The sequence below is a fragment of the Anticarsia gemmatalis genome, chromosome 15 (genome assembly GCF_050436995.1).
Source record: "Anticarsia gemmatalis isolate Benzon Research Colony breed Stoneville strain chromosome 15, ilAntGemm2 primary, whole genome shotgun sequence".
In the NCBI taxonomy this organism is placed as follows: domain Eukaryota; kingdom Metazoa; phylum Arthropoda; class Insecta; order Lepidoptera; family Erebidae; genus Anticarsia; species Anticarsia gemmatalis.
Window position 1 is genome coordinate 5859595 of NC_134759.1, and position 19097 is coordinate 5878691.

The following is a 19097-nucleotide window of genomic DNA, read 5'->3' on the forward strand; positions in this document are numbered from 1 at the left end:
TCATGTATCCAGACTGCAGACACAAGCAATACACGTATCCAAGATCCGTCGGATGTAAACAGAAAACTTATCTTATTTTACGTCAGTACACATTAAATTAATACTTGATTCGTCATAATGTCCTGAAGACGACTTAAGCTCCGATCCTAAAAACAACACTCTGTAAACAAATATAAAATTATATAGCATTTTACATAAAAAAATAAAACAAAAGTAAGTCGGTAAGTAGACACGCTCGAGTACTTCAACAATATAAAATAATTTGCCTCCCCCTAACAACATAATAAAGCTATATAAAAGCCATAAAAGTTTCTTTATGCTCATATAAACATAGCTAGGCACTTCTCATTCTACTAGTAATAAAGTTTTTATTTTACAACATGTTAAGTTGGTGTTTTGAATTTATTCCTGGAACATTTTTATGTAAATTCGGATCGTATTTTTGAATCATGTTGACGAACGCGTATTTCAATATTGGTGGTGATACAATACGTCAATAAGTTATCAAGTGTCACGTTCGGTGGAACAGTTAAAAACTTGGTTTTACTTGTATTTTTATTGTTTTTGAGATCACGTATTTCATTTTGTGTGAGGCCTGTGCGAGCGGTGATTATGTAAATTCGACGGCGCCTGTGCGATTCGCATAAATCGTTTCATATTTTATCACTTTTTTGCATAATATATTTTGTGTAAGCCGACGATCAGTCAGCGCCCTTCACCGCTGAAAGGTGCCTCCTCATTTGACAGATGATTTATTATTTTTTCGTCTCCAGCCGCAATTACAGAATAAGTTTCTGAGCGACTCTATTGATTAAATCTGTCTCATTAATATTTAATGAAATTAAGTATTCAGCGACTACCAGAGACTAAATTACGTTAAAATCACATCTTGATTTTTCTTACGCTTGAGGCATGCATTTTCTGCCTTACGACGAGATTTTTTTGTCCAAACTCATGAAAGGCATAAATTGAAACATATGTAGATCACATTATATTTAGATTGCGTTGTCAAAGTGCCTGAGTGTAGGAGCTCTCTGTAATGAATTGCATAGCAAGTATTGAATAAAAACTCATTAGGACCTACAGCCCTACTAATGAGGATATCAGTTAATTACCGTAAAGCCGACTGTTGGAACATTTTAAACTTCAACTGTCTGTTACGGTTAACATAGATCCTTTCATGAAAGCTGAAAGCTACCGCATGACGTGCTCTTAGCCTCCAAATGCCTTCACTTATTCAAAGTATTTCCTTAAAGGATCAATCAGTCGGTAACATAATAACATATTTAAAAATAGATTACACAAATTACACATATTATATATTTTGATTATTTTTTTTTTTATTGCTTTATAAATAGGTAATAGACGTCTTATCCGTCTGTAAACGATAAAGGAACGAAATTGTCAAATGCAAAAAGTATTGAAATTGCTTGCCATAATGTGCGTTAAAGAGGCAAAATCGTTGTTATGCGTACATCAAGTGACGGCCCGACGAAACTTTTAGGACGTATCTGAATGTAAATTTTATTTGAATTTTGAATAGTTGCTTTTACAACTCTATGACAACAATGCAACTTAAAATTCTTATTTCATTGCTTAACTTCATATTTTTTATCTAATTTAAATATATAATACGAAAAACGTTTGACAGTATTAAAGTACACACTACTACGTCCACCACATTCGACATTCAACGTACTACTAAATTTTGCACTAAACGTTTGATCGCAACAAGGCATAATTCCCGCGATTGCAAAATTAGAACTATTATTTTCATAAATCTTCATTTAAATACATACTAATTTGCTTGGAAATCTTCTTTGTGCTTTATTCGAAAATTATGAATATCTGAAAGGCTCTTTGAAAACACAATTATACGTAGTTAAGACAGCGGTGCCTTTTCTTATAGCGGTAATTACATTGCTGTTGTAATTATTATAATTGCCTTTGTCGACATATTAAATTAACTCTTTTTAAGGGGGCGTGCATTTCGCCGTTATTATTCGACTATTGAAATACATGAACGCGCTGAAACAGCCCTCTAAAGACTTTGTCTTACAAACAAGGAATTAGAATCACGTTTCATGTCTGGTTAGTGGGTTCTTTCAGAAGCAATCCCAATTTCTCTAAGTAGGCTTTTAGGCAGTAAAAACATTTAAATATTGTATAAACGTATATTTCGTTATCTTTCGCACCATTTGCTACGTTCCTTATAAGCTCACGCAGACAAAATGTAAGCGATAAAATGAAATAGCTCAGTATCTAATAAAGTAGAAACATAGTTGGCAGCGGCGCAAATCGTAATGACAGGAAAAGGCGGTCTAATATGAACATTGTTACTCAAAGCCTCGGCATTTTTACAAAAATCGAGTCTTTCTATATGCTACAGTTATTGCACTAGGTACTACTAAGCGAAACATCGGCGAAGATATGTAATTTGCAAAGTACTTCCACTTAACAATATCACAATATAATGTATAATATCCACTTAACGTAGCTCCTTCGTTCTGTTTTTGTACAAAGGAATATAATGTGATGAGGCGTAGGGAGCACTGTAATATCACGCGTCAAACACTTCGTTCGTTTCAGTATACCAAGAAAAATGATTATTCTTACTGACAACATGAGAAACAAGTTATCGTTTTTGAAACCTATTCTGCCTTACGGCGTTATTGAGTCCTGGGACGATCTAAATCCCCGGCTGTATCACGCCGTGCACATTTACTGGCTCAAGTTTTACGGCATGTGGTACAACAACTCCTCGCCAACGTGCCTCAAGTACTGGCTACAAATGATATACACGTTGACCGTGTTATGGCTTGTGTGTTTTTTGCCCGGCATCGGAGAAGTTGTTTATTTGCTAAGGCGAAGAGAAAATATTGGAGATGTTGCCGAAGGGTAGCTAGATATTTCCTCGTATATCTACTTATATTTTGTTTACCTAAGATCGCCCCCAATGTACTTTATTAAAAAGTGGATCGATTACGTTATAGCAGAAAGAGAGTGAAATAACGTACTCTATATTTTCAGATTGTATTTATTTTTGAGTGAAATGTACACGTATTTCAAAGTCGCAGTATTTTGGCTGAAAAGGAAGCAAGTAGTGGCACTCTTAGAATACTTACATTGCGAAGAATTTAGACCGAGAGAGGCGGAACATCGTGATATTATACGAAAGAGTATTAAAACCGCTCGTTTTGTCATGACTTACTACTCCACCATGTGTGTTGGGGCCGTGTCGGGTGAGCTTTTAACACTCTACATATATTTTTATTGAACTATTATCTTCGTTATGAATGGAACGAGGCTTACAAGGTACATTTAGTAAAATATTCAGTAACTTCCTGTGATACCTAATCGCTTAGATTATTTGACCTATAAGAAGTAATGTCAGTATATCTTCCTTCCTTTTAAGAGTATTTCGTAAGTCAAGAAAATTGATCATATTTTCCACAAGTTACATTTGTTAAATTACACAGCTCCCAATTTTGAATTATCTGGTGCGCACTTAGCTAATGCACAGCCAATGTGGGATATGGTTTTATTGGTAAGTAATAGAACTTGACAGATTTTCCTATCAATTTGTAAGTTTGACTCCAAACAAAACGATTCATTTGTTACAATTATTATTTTCTGCGGTACTTTATTAATGTTGTTTTTTATTCTTATCAATAATAGACAGCAGTGAAAATGTTTCTGTTCCAATATTTTGTAATTGACTTTAAACAACCCCGAAATTTCGGAAATTCCCTTTACCATCACCACGCTACGAGTGATCCACATTCTTCAAAATTTGCGATGAGAACACGCTCCATTGAGCTACTCTATTATTTTAGTAACTATGCCGAGTTATTTTAAACTGCATTTTTAAAAGGGTAAAACAAAAGGTAGACTGTAAGCTTTCTGCATAATAAGAATTTAGGTTCATACAGATTTTCTATACGTAGTACTCAAAACTCTTTTGGTACTCAAATAATAATCAGCTAAATAACTTGTTACTTTGCTTACAAATTATCTTAATTTTATTTGAAATCTATAATGAATGTTACCTATATCACAGAATAATAAGTACTATAGTACCTATATCTAACTATTTTCTTTTTTAACGTTAGTTAATTATCTACTAGAATTAAAATTCCAGGAAAGCTATAACTTTCCTTAAGTTTTCAATAAATAGATCCTCTAAATAATAATTGTTACTAATTTAATTTGTGAAAATGGAATTTTCTGCCATAAGGTTTTAATTCCTAATATAATAATCTCTTCTTTACTTTACTATAATAATAAAACAATAAATAGCTCAGCCTAAAACAGTTTCATAAATCCAATAATTTTATAGCTGAAAAACTATAGTACTTATGTGACCTTGGTCGGTCACAGTCGGGAGATAGCTAAATAACTGTACTGTAACAGAATGCAATTAAAATAATAATGGCATAGAAATATACCAGTGCGAGTACGTCCAGCACACAGACACGATACATGTGCATTGTGCTTGACACTTCAAGCAACGCTGGGAATCTTAATTGTCCTGTTGAAAAGTATACATGTAAACACGTTTTCCTATTGTAAAAGCACATATATTACCACCTAAAAGGCAAAAATTGAGATTTTTTAATTCGTTGTCTCTCCGTAAGAACCATCCTCGTACTACGAGAAATATTATATATATATATTCGCTTAGCCTTTGTTCCAAACTATGTTGGAGTCGGCTTCCAGTCTCACCGGATGCAGCTGGATACCAGTGTTTTACATGGAGCGACTGCCTATCTGACCTCCACAACCCAGTTACTTAGGTATTAACACTATACCCTTCGGTAAGACTGGTTGTCAGACTTTCAAGCTTCTGACTACTGTTAACGACTGTCAAACATCTTCGAAAATGACAGCCGGGACACACAATTTAACGTGCCTTCCGAAACACGGAGGAACTCGATATGTTTAGGATGGTCACCCATCCACGGAACAACCTCGGCAAGCGTAGCTTAACCTCAGAGATCGATCCGTGCGGCTGTTGTAAACTAAGCCACGAGCTCCTCTGAAAATAAATATTATAAAATAATTATTAGTGAAATAGGTTCAGTCGTTCTTGAGTTTTGCTGTTAACAACACATTTGGCGATTCATTTTTATACATAAGAAGATTATACCTATTGCATTTGGAAAAGTAAATGTAAAGTCGCAAAATTACATTCACCAATTTCTTTTCAGTTGGAATAATAATGCCTTTAACTGAAAATTTCGATATTCTGCCTACGAACGTGGAATACCCTAACTTCGACGTATACAAAACGCCAGCATACGTGGCCGTATACATCCATCACGTGAGTTGAATTGCTTACATAAAACTCGATCATTCATATTTTAATTGAATTTTCATATTCAAGTTATATCGCTAAGCTAACTATGGGCCTTTGGATGAATAAGCAGTGAAATTTATAATCATATTTGACGTTTTTAAAAGCTTATAAATATATTCAATATTTCACCCAAGATGGGGATAGACGTTTATTATAGCTTAAATATTGACAAGAGCATGGTTTATTTAAGACCTAATGTATATGCATTAAAGAAAATTAATTGTATCTTAACTTTAGTCTACAATATATTATTACAATTAATATTGCATGGAGTCGTGATACAAAAATATCAAAGTTTTTAATTTCTCCTTACTGTATACCAAAATTAGAGTTGAACTGTATATTAAATCTGTTGGTGTAAATAAGTCTGAATATCTAACAAAACCGAACAATATATTGCATATTAATCGTGTCCCACCCTTACGAGCATTATGTATTGAATAATCAAGTAATCAATGGTTCCACAGATTTATTACAAGCCAGCGACGTGCATAATAGATGGTGTTATGGACACAATATTAGCAGCCTTTGTTGCCTCTGCAAGTAAGATAATAACTTTGATATTCTAGTGTCCTACATATTAACGATCACAATGGCTAATGTATATTGGAAACGCTGTAATCGTTTTATGATTATCAACAAGATGTCCGCATCCAAAGCCTTAATAAATAGCTATCCACTCGCCCTTTATATAAGGTCGGGGAAAAAGTCTTTTCGCATTATAGTATGTATGAACTTGTAATAAAATCTTTTCTCTACATAAAAAAGCTCGATATTTGGGTTCCTCACGAGCTGACTGAAAGAAACCTAATGAACCGTGGACTCATTTGTGATTCTTGAAGCCAAAGAGATTTTATTACAAGTTCATACATACTATAATGCGAAAAGACTTTTTCCCCGACCTAATAGCTATCCACTCGCTCCTTATATTTGTCAGATTTTGCGCGTGTTATTTGCTCCGGTCTTTTAATGTCCTTCAATCTTCCCCTCCAATATAACTTTATAAAATTCATGGCGCCTTTAAAGATGTCCCATCATTTTCTCTCTTCGGTTTTCTAATGTCTTTAATAAAATATTGTTTTCTTTTGCCTCGCTCGGCGCTTTTACATCTGTATCTCTGTTGGTTTAACTTGTCCCTGAAGATAAAGTAGAAAAGTATTTAACTTTACATAATCACGATAGGTATAGACACCTTGATGATATATTTACATTGATTACAGGTATTTGCATTGACATAAAGTTTAAGTAGTGTAAACAATTAAATCAAAGAGCTTTCTTTTAGGATTAAAACTCAAAACACACAATTTAATTACCGTTTGTATAGTGACACTAATAAATCCAGAAAGATTTATGAAAGCTAAGCCGCTTAGCTCTTATTTACTTTATTCCAGTCGGACAAATAGAAATATTAGCGTTCAACCTGCGGAACTTCGAGATGATAGCCGAGAGACGGCAACAAAGAGACATAAAAGAGAACAAATACACGGAACAATATACTATGCACTATTACGTGCGGTCCGTACTCAAAGAGTGCATACTACATCACAATTGCATTATACGGTAATGTATTCATATTCCGTTCAGTAGCATTATTCCAACAAAAACCATTATAAGTTGGCATAATAAATGACAGGTCATTCATCAAGTATGATTTTAATTTGTGTTTTCAATTAATTTGGCGTACAATAACGACGTAATCTCTGCACTAATCTGTGTACAAAGTGATAGTTGGTTTAAATATTACGTGTCGCCTGTAATTAATAGCAAATTAATTGGTATGCAATTAATTTGTATTGTCAAACCTTTTGCAGAGATACACGTAGATTATATTTTTGTTGAAAGTAAGGTAGTACTTAGTAGTAGCATACAATCTGTATACCTTGATATCTGCCTCCGTGGCGCAGTGGCTTAGGTCACCACGCGTCGGGTGGTCGCGGGTTTGATTTCCACACGGAACAATTATTTGATCGATCCACAAATAATTGTTTCGGGCCTGGTTGTGTTTTGTGTCCGTTGTTTGTATGTTTGTAGTTTGTAAGTCCCCGCGACACAAGAGCAATTCTAAGTGCTCCCGCACTTAGAATTGCTCTTGTGTCATCTCTTTAAATAAAAAAATATCAAACATACCTACTATGCGCAATATTAAAGAATCTTATACATATCTAAAGGTAATGGTTATCTGTGGCGTATGGTGTGTGTAAGTTTTTACGGTATGAGACTAAATATATCTAACTTATCAACTGTTTCTTACGTAAATAAGTGTATAAAATAAAATACTTACTCTTTTGTTGATTTGGAATGCTCCTCGTAAATAACGAGTGATTCGTTTCATGCGTACATAGTCTGGTGTCGCTAATATATTTAATACAATTAACTCGCGGTTTGAACATCCATAATTAATATTGAAGTGTGGATTAATACCAATACATTATTGTATAACTTTAGTTAATAATAATATGCTTTTACTTATAGAACTCGCTTTAATTAGTGATTCATTATTACTGTCCCAATTAATCATTTAAACCGAGGTATGAATGCAGGTGAAACCACATCGTCGGACATTAACAGGACATTGAGTATATTCCTGCTTTCATTGAGATTTTTTTTTTGGGAATCGCCTTTATGTAATTTACTAGCTGACCCGCGCAACTTCGCTTGCGTCACATAAGAGAGAATCTATACTAATATTATAAAGTTGAAGAGTTTGTTTGTTTGTTTGTTTTGTTTGATTGTTTGTTTGTTTGTTTGTTTGAACGCGCTAATCTCAGGAACTAGTGGTCCAATAGGACCAATAGGATTTAAATGCTCCTATTGGTCGTAGCGTGATGATATATAGCCCATAGCCTTCCTCGATAAATGGGCTATCTAACACTGAAATAATTTTTCAAATCGGACCAGTAGTTCCTGAGATTACCGCGTTCAAACAAACAAACTCTTCAGCTTTATAACATTAGTATAGTTATTACAATGCAATGTGCGGGAGATGTAATGTGTAACATGTTAAAGGCTTTTTAGAAACCATAATTGTATTAATACATCCCAGTACAGGATTACCGACATATTCTAACTACAGTTACGAGCAACACAATTTTTTTTTTACCATCGTAGTGTTCATTTTACGCTAACAAAGGAAACCATTAATATAACTAGTGTTATAAATGATTCGTAATAAAGGTTCAAAGACCTGACGAGTTCGAAGGTTCAATTAATACATATGATTATAATTATTTTATATTTATTCCTTTGATCTTAATTTCTACAACAATAAACGCTGAGTATAAATATGTCACTCGCAGATCACACCTTTGTTAATCCGTTTCAGTATCTATTAAATGTCCATTGACAAACCGCAGTGAATTAAATCAAAGAGAATAGCGATGTTATCACTTGACGGGCTTTGATCAAATGTTAATGTTACACAGGTGAATGCATTCGGTACGACTTAAGCCTTTAAATTTCAACAATAGGTTTACTTACTAATAGTTCTGTTGACGTAAAGTGTAGATTAGTAATGAATGAAGCTATTACTGCAAAGTAATTTTGTGTGCGAAAATGTAAAAAAACATAAGTAGATAAACGCATATTTTTGATCAACATAATTGCGTAGTATGTAAATTACTTCCTAAACAAAATATATTTTAAAAAACACAAGCATTTAAAGACAAACATACCTATTGATAAGTTTATACGCTCATAAGATCAGACTGTTTTCCCAAATGTTTATAAACATGACTAAAACCCAACACCTGTTAAAAACCGTATGATAAATGAATGTTAAAGGTGTAACAATTGACGATCATAATTGAATTTTCCAGCTACGTGTCTATGATCAAGAGCGCTTTCAGCCTGGCATCTGCACTGCAGTTCATGTTGAGCGTTATGGTGCTTTGTTTGATCGGCATTCAGTTTTTATCGGTACGTACAACGGCTTGACACTCGATAGACGGTTTGTCCCGTTACAATAAAACAAACATAACTCAAAAGATCGTTTTTCAAATGAATGAACTTTTGCTCTGTAGCTCGATTCTCTACGGTACTGTCGAGTATCGACAGTTTGACATTAAAATGTACTGCCAAAATAGTACCTACGACGCCCGTTAGGAGCGCTGATCAGAAGCGCGATTCTGTACAGTCGGTACTATCGAGGATCGAGAGTTTGACATTTAAACAATTTGATTTGATTTAATTTAAAATGTACAAAAATTGTTCTTACGGCACCCGCTAGAGGCGCTGATAAGATTCTCATATAAAATTTTTCGATAGCTAGCCGGATGTCGGTAGTCGATAGTAGTAGAGAATCGCGCTACAGATTATCATACAAAATTTCTCGATAGCTGGCCGGTTGTCGGTAGTCGATAGTGGTAGAGAATTGAGCTACTGTTTGCTGGTTTCACAGTTTAATGTTGAAACGCTTTGCACGTATAGCTTTATTACAGCGTGCACAAACTATTTAGGTTGATTAAAATTCATACATGTACACCTAAAATAAAATAAACAAACAACAAAATGAAATTATATTATTATTCCTGTTATTTAATTAATAAAATAACTGTTGCCGTTAAATGTGTGTTCGATCGACAACAATTATTTAACTTAAAATAACAATTTAGATGTACTTATTATGAAATATGAAATGGTAAATAATTATTCATTAACAGTTATTTATTTGTTTAGATCGAGAATCCGGCCAGCCATCCGATGCAGATTGCATGGATGGGTATCTACTTAACTTGTATGCTGATAGAAGTGTTCATACTGTGCTGGTTCGGAGATGAATTGATTTGGAAGGTATTGCCGATCTCTAAGAGCCCTAGAGCCCTAGAGCTTGGATACGTAGCCAACGACGCCGCGATGGCGTTCTAGTGAGGCAGGACTCTAAGTGAAAATGTCCTGTAAAAATAAATAAAATCTCCTGTACATATGTTTTTTTTCCTTTGAAGTTGTGTTTTCAAACCTACATTAATACATTATCTTACCACATACGCTTATAACAAATACTTTCCGATTCGTCAGCTTGTAAAAAAATCTTAGACCCATATATCAATTTTTGTTATTCCATGCTAAAAAAACATGGCGTTTCAAGGCAGCTGTTTCAGTTTGTTTTCAATATTGCATACTCTAATGTGTAAATATGAATGTTTTAGAGTATGGACCTTCGCAAAGCAGCGTTTGAAGGTCCTTGGCTGAACACAGATCCCAAGACGAACATGTACATCATCATCTTTATGGAGAGATGCAAACGTCCCCTGAGCGTGACGGCGGGCAAAATATTCACTTTGTCTCTTGACACTTATACACTTGTAAGCAAATTACGATGTTTTGATGAATTTACTTTAATAATATATTTAATTAGGAATCAAGAAGCACGCAGTGTCTTTCAAAAAGCTTGTTTGATACACGCACTTGGCCGAAACTTTGTGAGGCTATATGAAATATCTGCCTCAGTTCTGTACGACTTCGCATATTTTCAAAAGGACCTCACTTTTGAAAATATGAGAAGTTTCACTTTTTTTCATCTCGTTCGATCTCCACGCATGGTTGTAGACTAAACGAAATACATAGCATAAATTAACTATATTTAAAGCTTAAGATATATTTTCTACATCTATATTCGTTGACATTTATGCACAAAGCTGCGAACGTAACTATAAATAGACAGATAAGAGAAAGTATTACAGTACATTTTATTAAATAAAACTGCCAGATACCATACAAAAGACTGTCCAACGCACAGATTTAATTCGCGTAATTTGCCACCATGTCGTAGAAATAAATGAATTTAAATCGTAATGATTTTATTTCAGCTTATCAACTGGGCATACAAAGCTTTTGCAGTTATGAGAAACATGAAGAAATAAACATGTACATTGTACAAATGGTAGAATAAATTTTGTGTATGTAATTACGTTGCTCTGTTGCACAATGCACAAGCGGGTTCGCCTCAATTAATTTCAGAACTAATTAAAATAAAATTAGTACTTTAAATGCACTTTATGCGTGTTTTATTTTACAACTCTGTATGGTTTGTTTACCCTGATTACAATATCATACGACCACTACCATTTGGCTACATAAGTAATTTCATACGTTTTCAAATTCACAACACATTTGAAACAAAAACTTTAATGTACTTTCCAATTTAAAGGAAAAACCTCATATACTCAGATTATATTATAAAACCCAGAAAATCTTTTCCAACACCGACACAATCTCTACAAAAAACTATGTAAGAAAGTTCGTACCAGGGCTGAGATCGAGTCAGCATTCTTGGTCGAAGGAAAACACATTTTGCAAGTACTTTTCGAAAGGAAAATATGCAAGTTCCGAGAAAACAGACATTGTAGTGACGTAGGTACCAATGAAACTTTGTACACGTCGCAATGTGCCAAACAGGCAGCAGTAATCCTCGCGAGCCGCCGCCCGCCTCAACTTTTCCAATTCCATCCGCCCATTTCTCAGTCGTTGCCACACTAATCCCGAATTGTCCAACTTTCATGGCTACAATATTCAAAAATTGAAACCTTTATATCGAACATTAGAAATTACAATTAAATAGAAATGTTTGCAAAGATTACAAATGTTAACGCACCGAGTCGCGTGACTCAAGTCATTTTGTTTGTTATTCATCAGCGCTGCTATTGTTATTAAACTGAATGTCTAACATAAATTATAGTTTTGTTGATCCCTCCCTTCATTACTTAATGATTATTAAATCGAACAAATTAAATATATGCTCCAGCTCTCCCGATAAACCGCTGCTACACTGGATATACTCACCTTAAATTAACGATTTCCCGTTTACGAGTTAATATAATTAAAGATTTTAATTATCACGTATTGGTCAGAGCAATACCATTACCGTTAACACAATTACGATACGAATGAGAGGTCGGCCGGTAGGTGCCTACAAGTGTGTCAATAATAAAATAAACATGACCGCACCGCGGGAGTATTATACGCCCAAATAATCACGTTTGCTAATTAAACGCGATCGCAGAGCTAAATACGACGGTAATAATAGTGGTACAAATTACTCGCTTCAGCGACGCCCTATGTTCGCATTCATGCGAGTTCTTCTTTGTGCTCGTTACGCATTACCAATCTAAAACCTACATTATGAACGCCTCACTGGAAAGTTTTCAAACGCCTACCATAAAAAGACAATCTTCAAGATATAAGAATTTTCTTAAGCTTGCAGACGTAACTTTTTCTCGGAGTAACTTTCTCTTACAACAGAAAGTCCAATATCATCTATCACATCACATTTAACAGTAGAGTGAATTGAGATTTCTCTTTGAGACGAAAACGTAGACAGTTTCTATTCCGGCGCTCGTTCAGCCTCTATTATCGCTTCTTCGGTAACTTTTGTAATCTGTTGAAAAGCTCTCGCGTACCTGTGCTTATATTGTTTGTAAACACTTCCGACAACGAACCGTAAATCCAGCCATCATTGTACATTTACTATAATTAAGGAGAGTGCACATTTGTGTTGTAGAAGCCACACTGTGCGCATTCTACCCTCTGTTGTGGCCACATCACAGTGATTAGAGAATCGTGTGTACTAGGTCAAACCAACCACGAAAGCTTGTAAGGTTGTTAGTTAGATCATAATGATCCACTTTGTCGCCGCTGCGAGAACATTGGTCGAAGTAATTATAGCTGAAATAATGGAATGTAACGGTATATAAACTGGCCATAAATCTACGTAATAGCCGCGCCAGAACATTGCAATAACATTATTAGATATGGCTCCTAAATAAATAATGTTGTTTTCATGTGATCAGTGTACATAATTACTAGTCTAATTTGATCTAATTCTGGTAACCAGATTAAAATAGAGGTAAAACTAAGTGCTTGTCATACATTATCAAAATAATATCATATCAGTATCCAAATGCAAAAATAACATGATTTTATGAGGTTTTAAAGAGAGACTCGCGGAAATTATTTATATTCGTACATACCGTACCACTAATTTAAAAGGTAGAAAAACTATCAAAAGACGTATCTGTCCTCAATACAAAATCAACAATCCACGATATTCAATTTTGAAAATAATTTCTCTCGTATCCTAAAAGGATTTCGTCTAAAAGACGTCGAAAAGGCATTTCGTCTAAAAGATGTTTAATTATAAACGAAACCTTAATTGAATAGTCACCGCATACCGCGCACCGCCCCGTCTGTGGTCAACAAAGTCCACCTGTGAGTTTTCTCAAATTACTTACTTACTGCTATCATCAATCTTTTGCAGTGAGACAGCGTTCAGCAATTGTATGTGACAGACTGTTAATGAGATTCTACGGAAATTAAACACACAATGTGAATTTTCAGCACAATAAGTAGTTAAGACTCCGAGCGCCTCACATTATGAACGCGTCGTATGCAGAAATGCACTTGGATAGTAAATTGTAAGCAACGGCGTGTGATATTAGGTATGCAAAAAATATTAACTTGTCGCAAGAACAGTTGTCATTATATTCTTGAAATATTTTTTTTTACTGCCTTATTAAGTAGTAAATGCTATTACTACATGTGACACCAAAATCAGACTTGTCAAGGTGTTAAATAACTGAACAAATATTATTCCAAACCTCTAGTAAAAAGCCAGTTGCCAAATCAATTGTCACTTGTTCCTGGCAATGTGGAGTGGATAAAGTTTGTTCCAAATGCTATTAAAAGCTTCAATCGATGCCATTCTATTGAATAGTGCCCATGTTCGCATTGTTTCAACGGGAACTACAACGACAAAGAACAAACGGTAACAATGTAATCATGTAGCTACAACTCGAACATGTCTTCACAAAATTTCCTAAAACGCGTTACTACTCTAAAAACAACCTAAAACCAATGCCTGCTACTTAAGCTGTTTAATTCTTTTATGTATTCTTTTATCTACTTATTTTATTAATTAATAAATTGATCTTAGTTAAGTTATTTTTTAGGTCTTACTTATGATAAAGAGCTGTTAGCGGTCTTTAAATAAAATTAAAAAATCACGACCAAATCCTGCATCAAATAAACTTGCAAAGTTTCATGGCAAATCTTGTGGAAAATCACAAATTCATGGCATAAATGAAGCCAACATCTCTTTACGTCGGAAGTATACAAATTAAAGTAAAATAGTATTAAAGTATAGGCCCATAATTCTATTGAAACAAGACAAGAAGGATTCAACCTCAATATGTGCCCAAGGTGTCGGTACTCACTGAAGCGAAGTTAAAGGAGCAAAGTTTGCGAATTTGCCCTCGGGGCCGATCCAACTTCTCTGTTGCAATAAATAAGGATTTTAGCGACAAATTACCACACGAAAACGTTTCACCCTTTCTTTGGAAAGTTGGGCACTAGCGAAAATAGGAACGACGCAAAAGAAAAGCCGGTGTGTGGAGGTTGGAACTTCTTCGTGCGGGGTTCCGAACAATAGCCATAATATTATATTATGGATTCAGAGACAATGCCACATCTCTACCTACGTAAGTGTAAAATAAAAGAAATCGGCGACTTATACAATATTCTAACTTAGACGACGTATAATGCAAAAAAAACCTAGTTTGATTTCTATTTTAAAAAAAAATATGTTTCTTCAATGTTTGAAGTTGTTTGAACTTTAAATTTCCGTCACTACACTGTGCTCAGGGTATTTTTTAAATATTCTTGCACAATTTAAAATACTTAGTAAGTAGCTATGTCATTTCAAATTATTTGCGTCATCGATTTCGTTAGTTTGAGATAGCGCCGAAACATAAATTACCGTTGGGGATGAGAAAGTTTAAAGCGGTCATAGCCAGTTGCACTCGCCGGTCGATTAACGATCAGGGAAGTAAGCAGCCCTTAATCTTCAGACAGCCTACATAGCTAGAAACTTTTTTTAAATTCGGTGCTATTATCATTTTTAAAAAATAAAGATTAAATAAAAAATCTAAATTGGGAATAGCGTAAAACCTAACCCATTATATACTAATCAGCGTTATTATTATTATAGTACCTAATTATTATATTTATACTATTAGACCCTATTTAAATTAAATCATGATGACTGATGGATTCCCTCACTCAAGTTCATATCGCTGTGAACATACTCCGAAATGTGTCAGCCTGAGTATTTTATACCTAACTTAATTACAGTTCTGAATGTTCAGTAATTTCAGCACACTATTAATAATATTCTACGAAGCGTGGAATTCAATGCCTCAAACATATCAATATATCTTAAGTAACATTAATATTAAGTACATCTTCATTTAATTACTTACATAAATATAGGTAAATAATGATTTAGATGGATCCTTTCATTACTTACCTATAGGTAGGTACTCATACGACTGGGTCTATTGTTTTCATTCCTTCTGATCCATTCTACCATGGAACCCTAAAATGAAAAATATTGGGAACAGGTATAATACTAGAAATTTGTAACCAATTTTACTATACAACATTGGCAATTCTGAAAAACCGTATAAACAGGTAAGTACATATAGGTTTCAGTTTACCAAGCAATAAAATTTTCTAGTTCGAAGATAATATATATTATGATATCGAAACTAACTATTAGGTAGGTTTGTTATCCTAGACTGTTATATTATTTCTTGAAGTAGGTATTACCTAGGTAGGTAGGTGCCTATTCTGGAGTGGTTTTGTTTCTGTAAGCATAATAAAAACATTTTCCAGTAAGATAGAGCGTCCGATATCTTATTACAGCGAGCTTGTAAACTGACGAAACGCTTCTCGAATGACTGCCTTTATAGCTTGATCCACCGATATTCACCTTCTACTACTATATTGTGAAAATATTAGCCGAACTAAAATGACTTATAAAAGTTGACTATTAAAGTTGTTATTCCCCTGTCACGATCTAAAGTGTCGTGTGGGCTGAATTAAGCATTTTTTGTCGACTGTGATGGATAAAGCGAAGAAGACGAAGACGATTTGATGGAAAGTGCCAATAAAGAAGAATAAGATTGAAGGTGAATTTTTAAGCAGGAATAACATACCGTTAAGATTAACCACACTAAATTGAGAAAATGCCTACTTACATTCCTTAGCTATTAAAGGAGATCATCCATTTTGGGCCTTTTTTCAAAGTGCCGGCCAACAAAAAAAAGTGGCATGTATCAATAGAGCTAGCCATTTGAAGCAATAGTTAGTATGGCACGAAACCGGTAGGTAATCTTCAAACCTGTATAAGTCGCTTTGAACCGACTTATACAGGTTTGAAGATTCAAAATATTCAAACATTAATTCATTTCTGAAAGTGCTGTGAAACATAAAATAATGATTGATTTTGCTAGAATTAACTATCTAAAGCAAATGACCACTCTAAAGTTGATTTAAGGTCGTAAGCCCACGTATAAACTCGGAAACGGGTCGTCACCGTATCAGCTCGAGATCATCAGTATTATTTGTATGTAATTCCCTACTGTAACACACTTATCGGAATCGTTATGTGATCGCCCCGGCTCACCATGACCATGGGAGTGGTTCGTATGCACATTATGCATACACCAGCACCCAGGGTGGAGTGCGGGGCTATGTGCAAATTCCGATAGAATTGTGGGCATACCTTCTAAACCGCAACATGTGTCCTCATAACAAGGGCCCTCATCACAAATCGTGCCCGAAGCACAAAATATTGTTCCACGTGCCGATGAGTCGGACATAACAACCCAACGGCAACACTCTAGATGACCTCTTACCTAGACGATGGTTTGTTAGTTGCACACAACCGAGGGTGCGGCCCCTTAGGTGCGAGTTTGATTCCCCCGGCGCCTCAATGCGTCGCCACTGGACTGGTCACTGGCGACTAGCGCAAGGTCAACGCATCCTCCCTTAGCGAACCCAAGGGGCCGCACCCTCGATTGTGTGCAACTAACAAACCATCGTCTAGGTAAGAGGTCATCTAGAGTGTTGCCGTTGGGTTGTTATGTCCGACTCATCGGCATGTGGAACAATATTTTGTGCTTCGGGCACCATTTCTGATGAGGGCCCTTGTTCTGAGGACACATGTTGCGATTTAGAAGGTATGCCCGCCCTTCTATCGGAATTTGCACATAGTCCCGCACTTCACCCTGGGTGCCGGTGTATGCATAATGCGCATACGCACCACTCCCATCGTCGTGAGCCGGGGCGATCACATAACGATTCCGATAAGTGTGGTACAGTAGGGAATTACATACAAATAATACTGATGTGTTCGAGTTGATACGGTGACGACCCGTTTCCGAGTTGATACGTGTGCTTATGACCTTAAATCAACTTCAGAGTGGTCGTTTGCTTTAGATACTTAATTCTAGCAAAATCAATCATTATTTTATGTTTAACAGATATTTCAGAAATGAATAAATGTTTGAATATCATGAATCTTCAAACCTGTATAACTCGGTTTAAAGCGATCCTACCGGTTTTGTGCCATACTAACTATTGTTTCAAATGGCTAGCTCTATCGATACATGCCACTTTTTTTTGTTGGCCGGCACCTTGAAAAAAGGCCCAAAAATGTATGGAGCGTGGATGATCTCCTTTCATTTTCAATTATCGGTAGGTACCTACCTGGGTACCTATTCTTTAAAGCTAGGTGTTTAGAATTTACATTTTGATCTTACTCTACCGGTGTACTTATGCATATCCAACTAAAACGTTTTGATTGATGTGTTTCTAAGTACCTACCTAAGTAATTATGTAGATTGTAGACCCAATATTAAACTGAATAAGGTTCTACTTACTATACCTATTACCTACCTACTGAGAAGGTAAACGAGTACCTAAACATTTTAACTGAAAGTTATTAAAATATCTTATTTCGATATCTCTTGTTAACAATCTGATTGTGGCAGCTAACAGCGGCACAACCAGAACTACCAAGCATAATTATTTTATTTTGCCGGGACAGTCCCAATTTTGATAATATTTATTGGCGTCACGATGTGACGTTGCATGCTATAGGCATAACCTTGTTTTTGGTAAACACTCTGTTTCAGGCAAAGAATGCATAGGCCTATGTGATAGCAAAAGCTATCCTCGATTTAATCACTAATAATTATTTTAATTTCAAAATTAAATAGTGCGCGGAATCAGGATAAACAGCAAGTATATTTCGGAAGTAAACTTAACGGTAACTAAGTAGAGATTTATATAGATTTGCCAGGATTCTACTTGAAGTCCTTCCTCAAGGTGCCACGCATTCTTGTAATGACAGTAAAATGGGCAAGATGAAGCAAATTTTAAGGTACCTATCGCATTTAGGTTTATAATTTTTAAAAATAAAGTTTTGAAATCAAGAGGAAATAGTTCTAGAATATCATCTTTTTTCTTAACCAATGCTACCCGGTTTTCGACGTAATTTTCTTTGAATTCGTCCACCAAGCTCTATTTTTACAAACTTATTTTTTTTGTGTGTGTGATGTTGCATATTGAGTATGTATTTCACGACTTCAAAATAAAGGCCGATCTAAACGCGTTATTCCTTGGTCGAAACAATAATTTAAGTACAGAGACCTCTTTCGTCGTTGTATCCGAACAATCTAAACGACAAACTTAGGGATGCTAGTATAAAATATTTTAAATTTGCTGTATTTTCTCATTTACACATAAAGTCAATAAGAGTCTAAAAATTTATAAAAAACATTCAGGTGTATGGTTATTATTTAGCTTCAATAGGACTAAACGGAAAAATACGCTCAGATGTTTTACTTTTTTTAACTAGTAACATTAATCGATGCGTCATCTAGTTCATTCATCTTGTCAA

The 19097-nt window shown here is 35.0% G+C and overlaps 1 protein-coding gene across 1 annotated transcript; it reads left to right on the forward strand.

Annotated features, from left to right (window-relative positions):
- Nucleotides 1-2602: 2602 nt before the first annotated feature.
- Nucleotides 2603-11300, forward strand: LOC142978790 (odorant receptor 2a-like). Its single transcript, XM_076123360.1, has 9 exons — nucleotides 2603-2898; nucleotides 3031-3242; nucleotides 5211-5323; nucleotides 5827-5902; nucleotides 6751-6919; nucleotides 9175-9274; nucleotides 10034-10147; nucleotides 10504-10659; nucleotides 11164-11300. Exons 1-9 carry the CDS (start codon nucleotides 2603-2605, stop codon nucleotides 11215-11217), a joined length of 1290 nt encoding a protein of 429 aa, XP_075979475.1. The 3' UTR covers nucleotides 11218-11300.
- The last annotated feature ends 7797 nt before the right edge of the window (nucleotides 11301-19097 follow it).

Excerpts from the sequence above, each read along its gene's own strand:
- LOC142978790 (XM_076123360.1), top strand. The coding sequence starts at position 2,603 with ATGATTATTCTTACTGACAACATGAGAAACAAGTTATCGTTTTTGAAA. Across the intron at positions 3,243-5,210 it reads GTGTGTTGGGGCCGTGTCGG|TTGGAATAATAATGCCTTTA; the intron begins GTGAGCTTTTAA and ends ATTTCTTTTCAG. Across the intron at positions 10,148-10,503 it reads GAGATGAATTGATTTGGAAG|AGTATGGACCTTCGCAAAGC; the intron begins GTATTGCCGATC and ends TGAATGTTTTAG.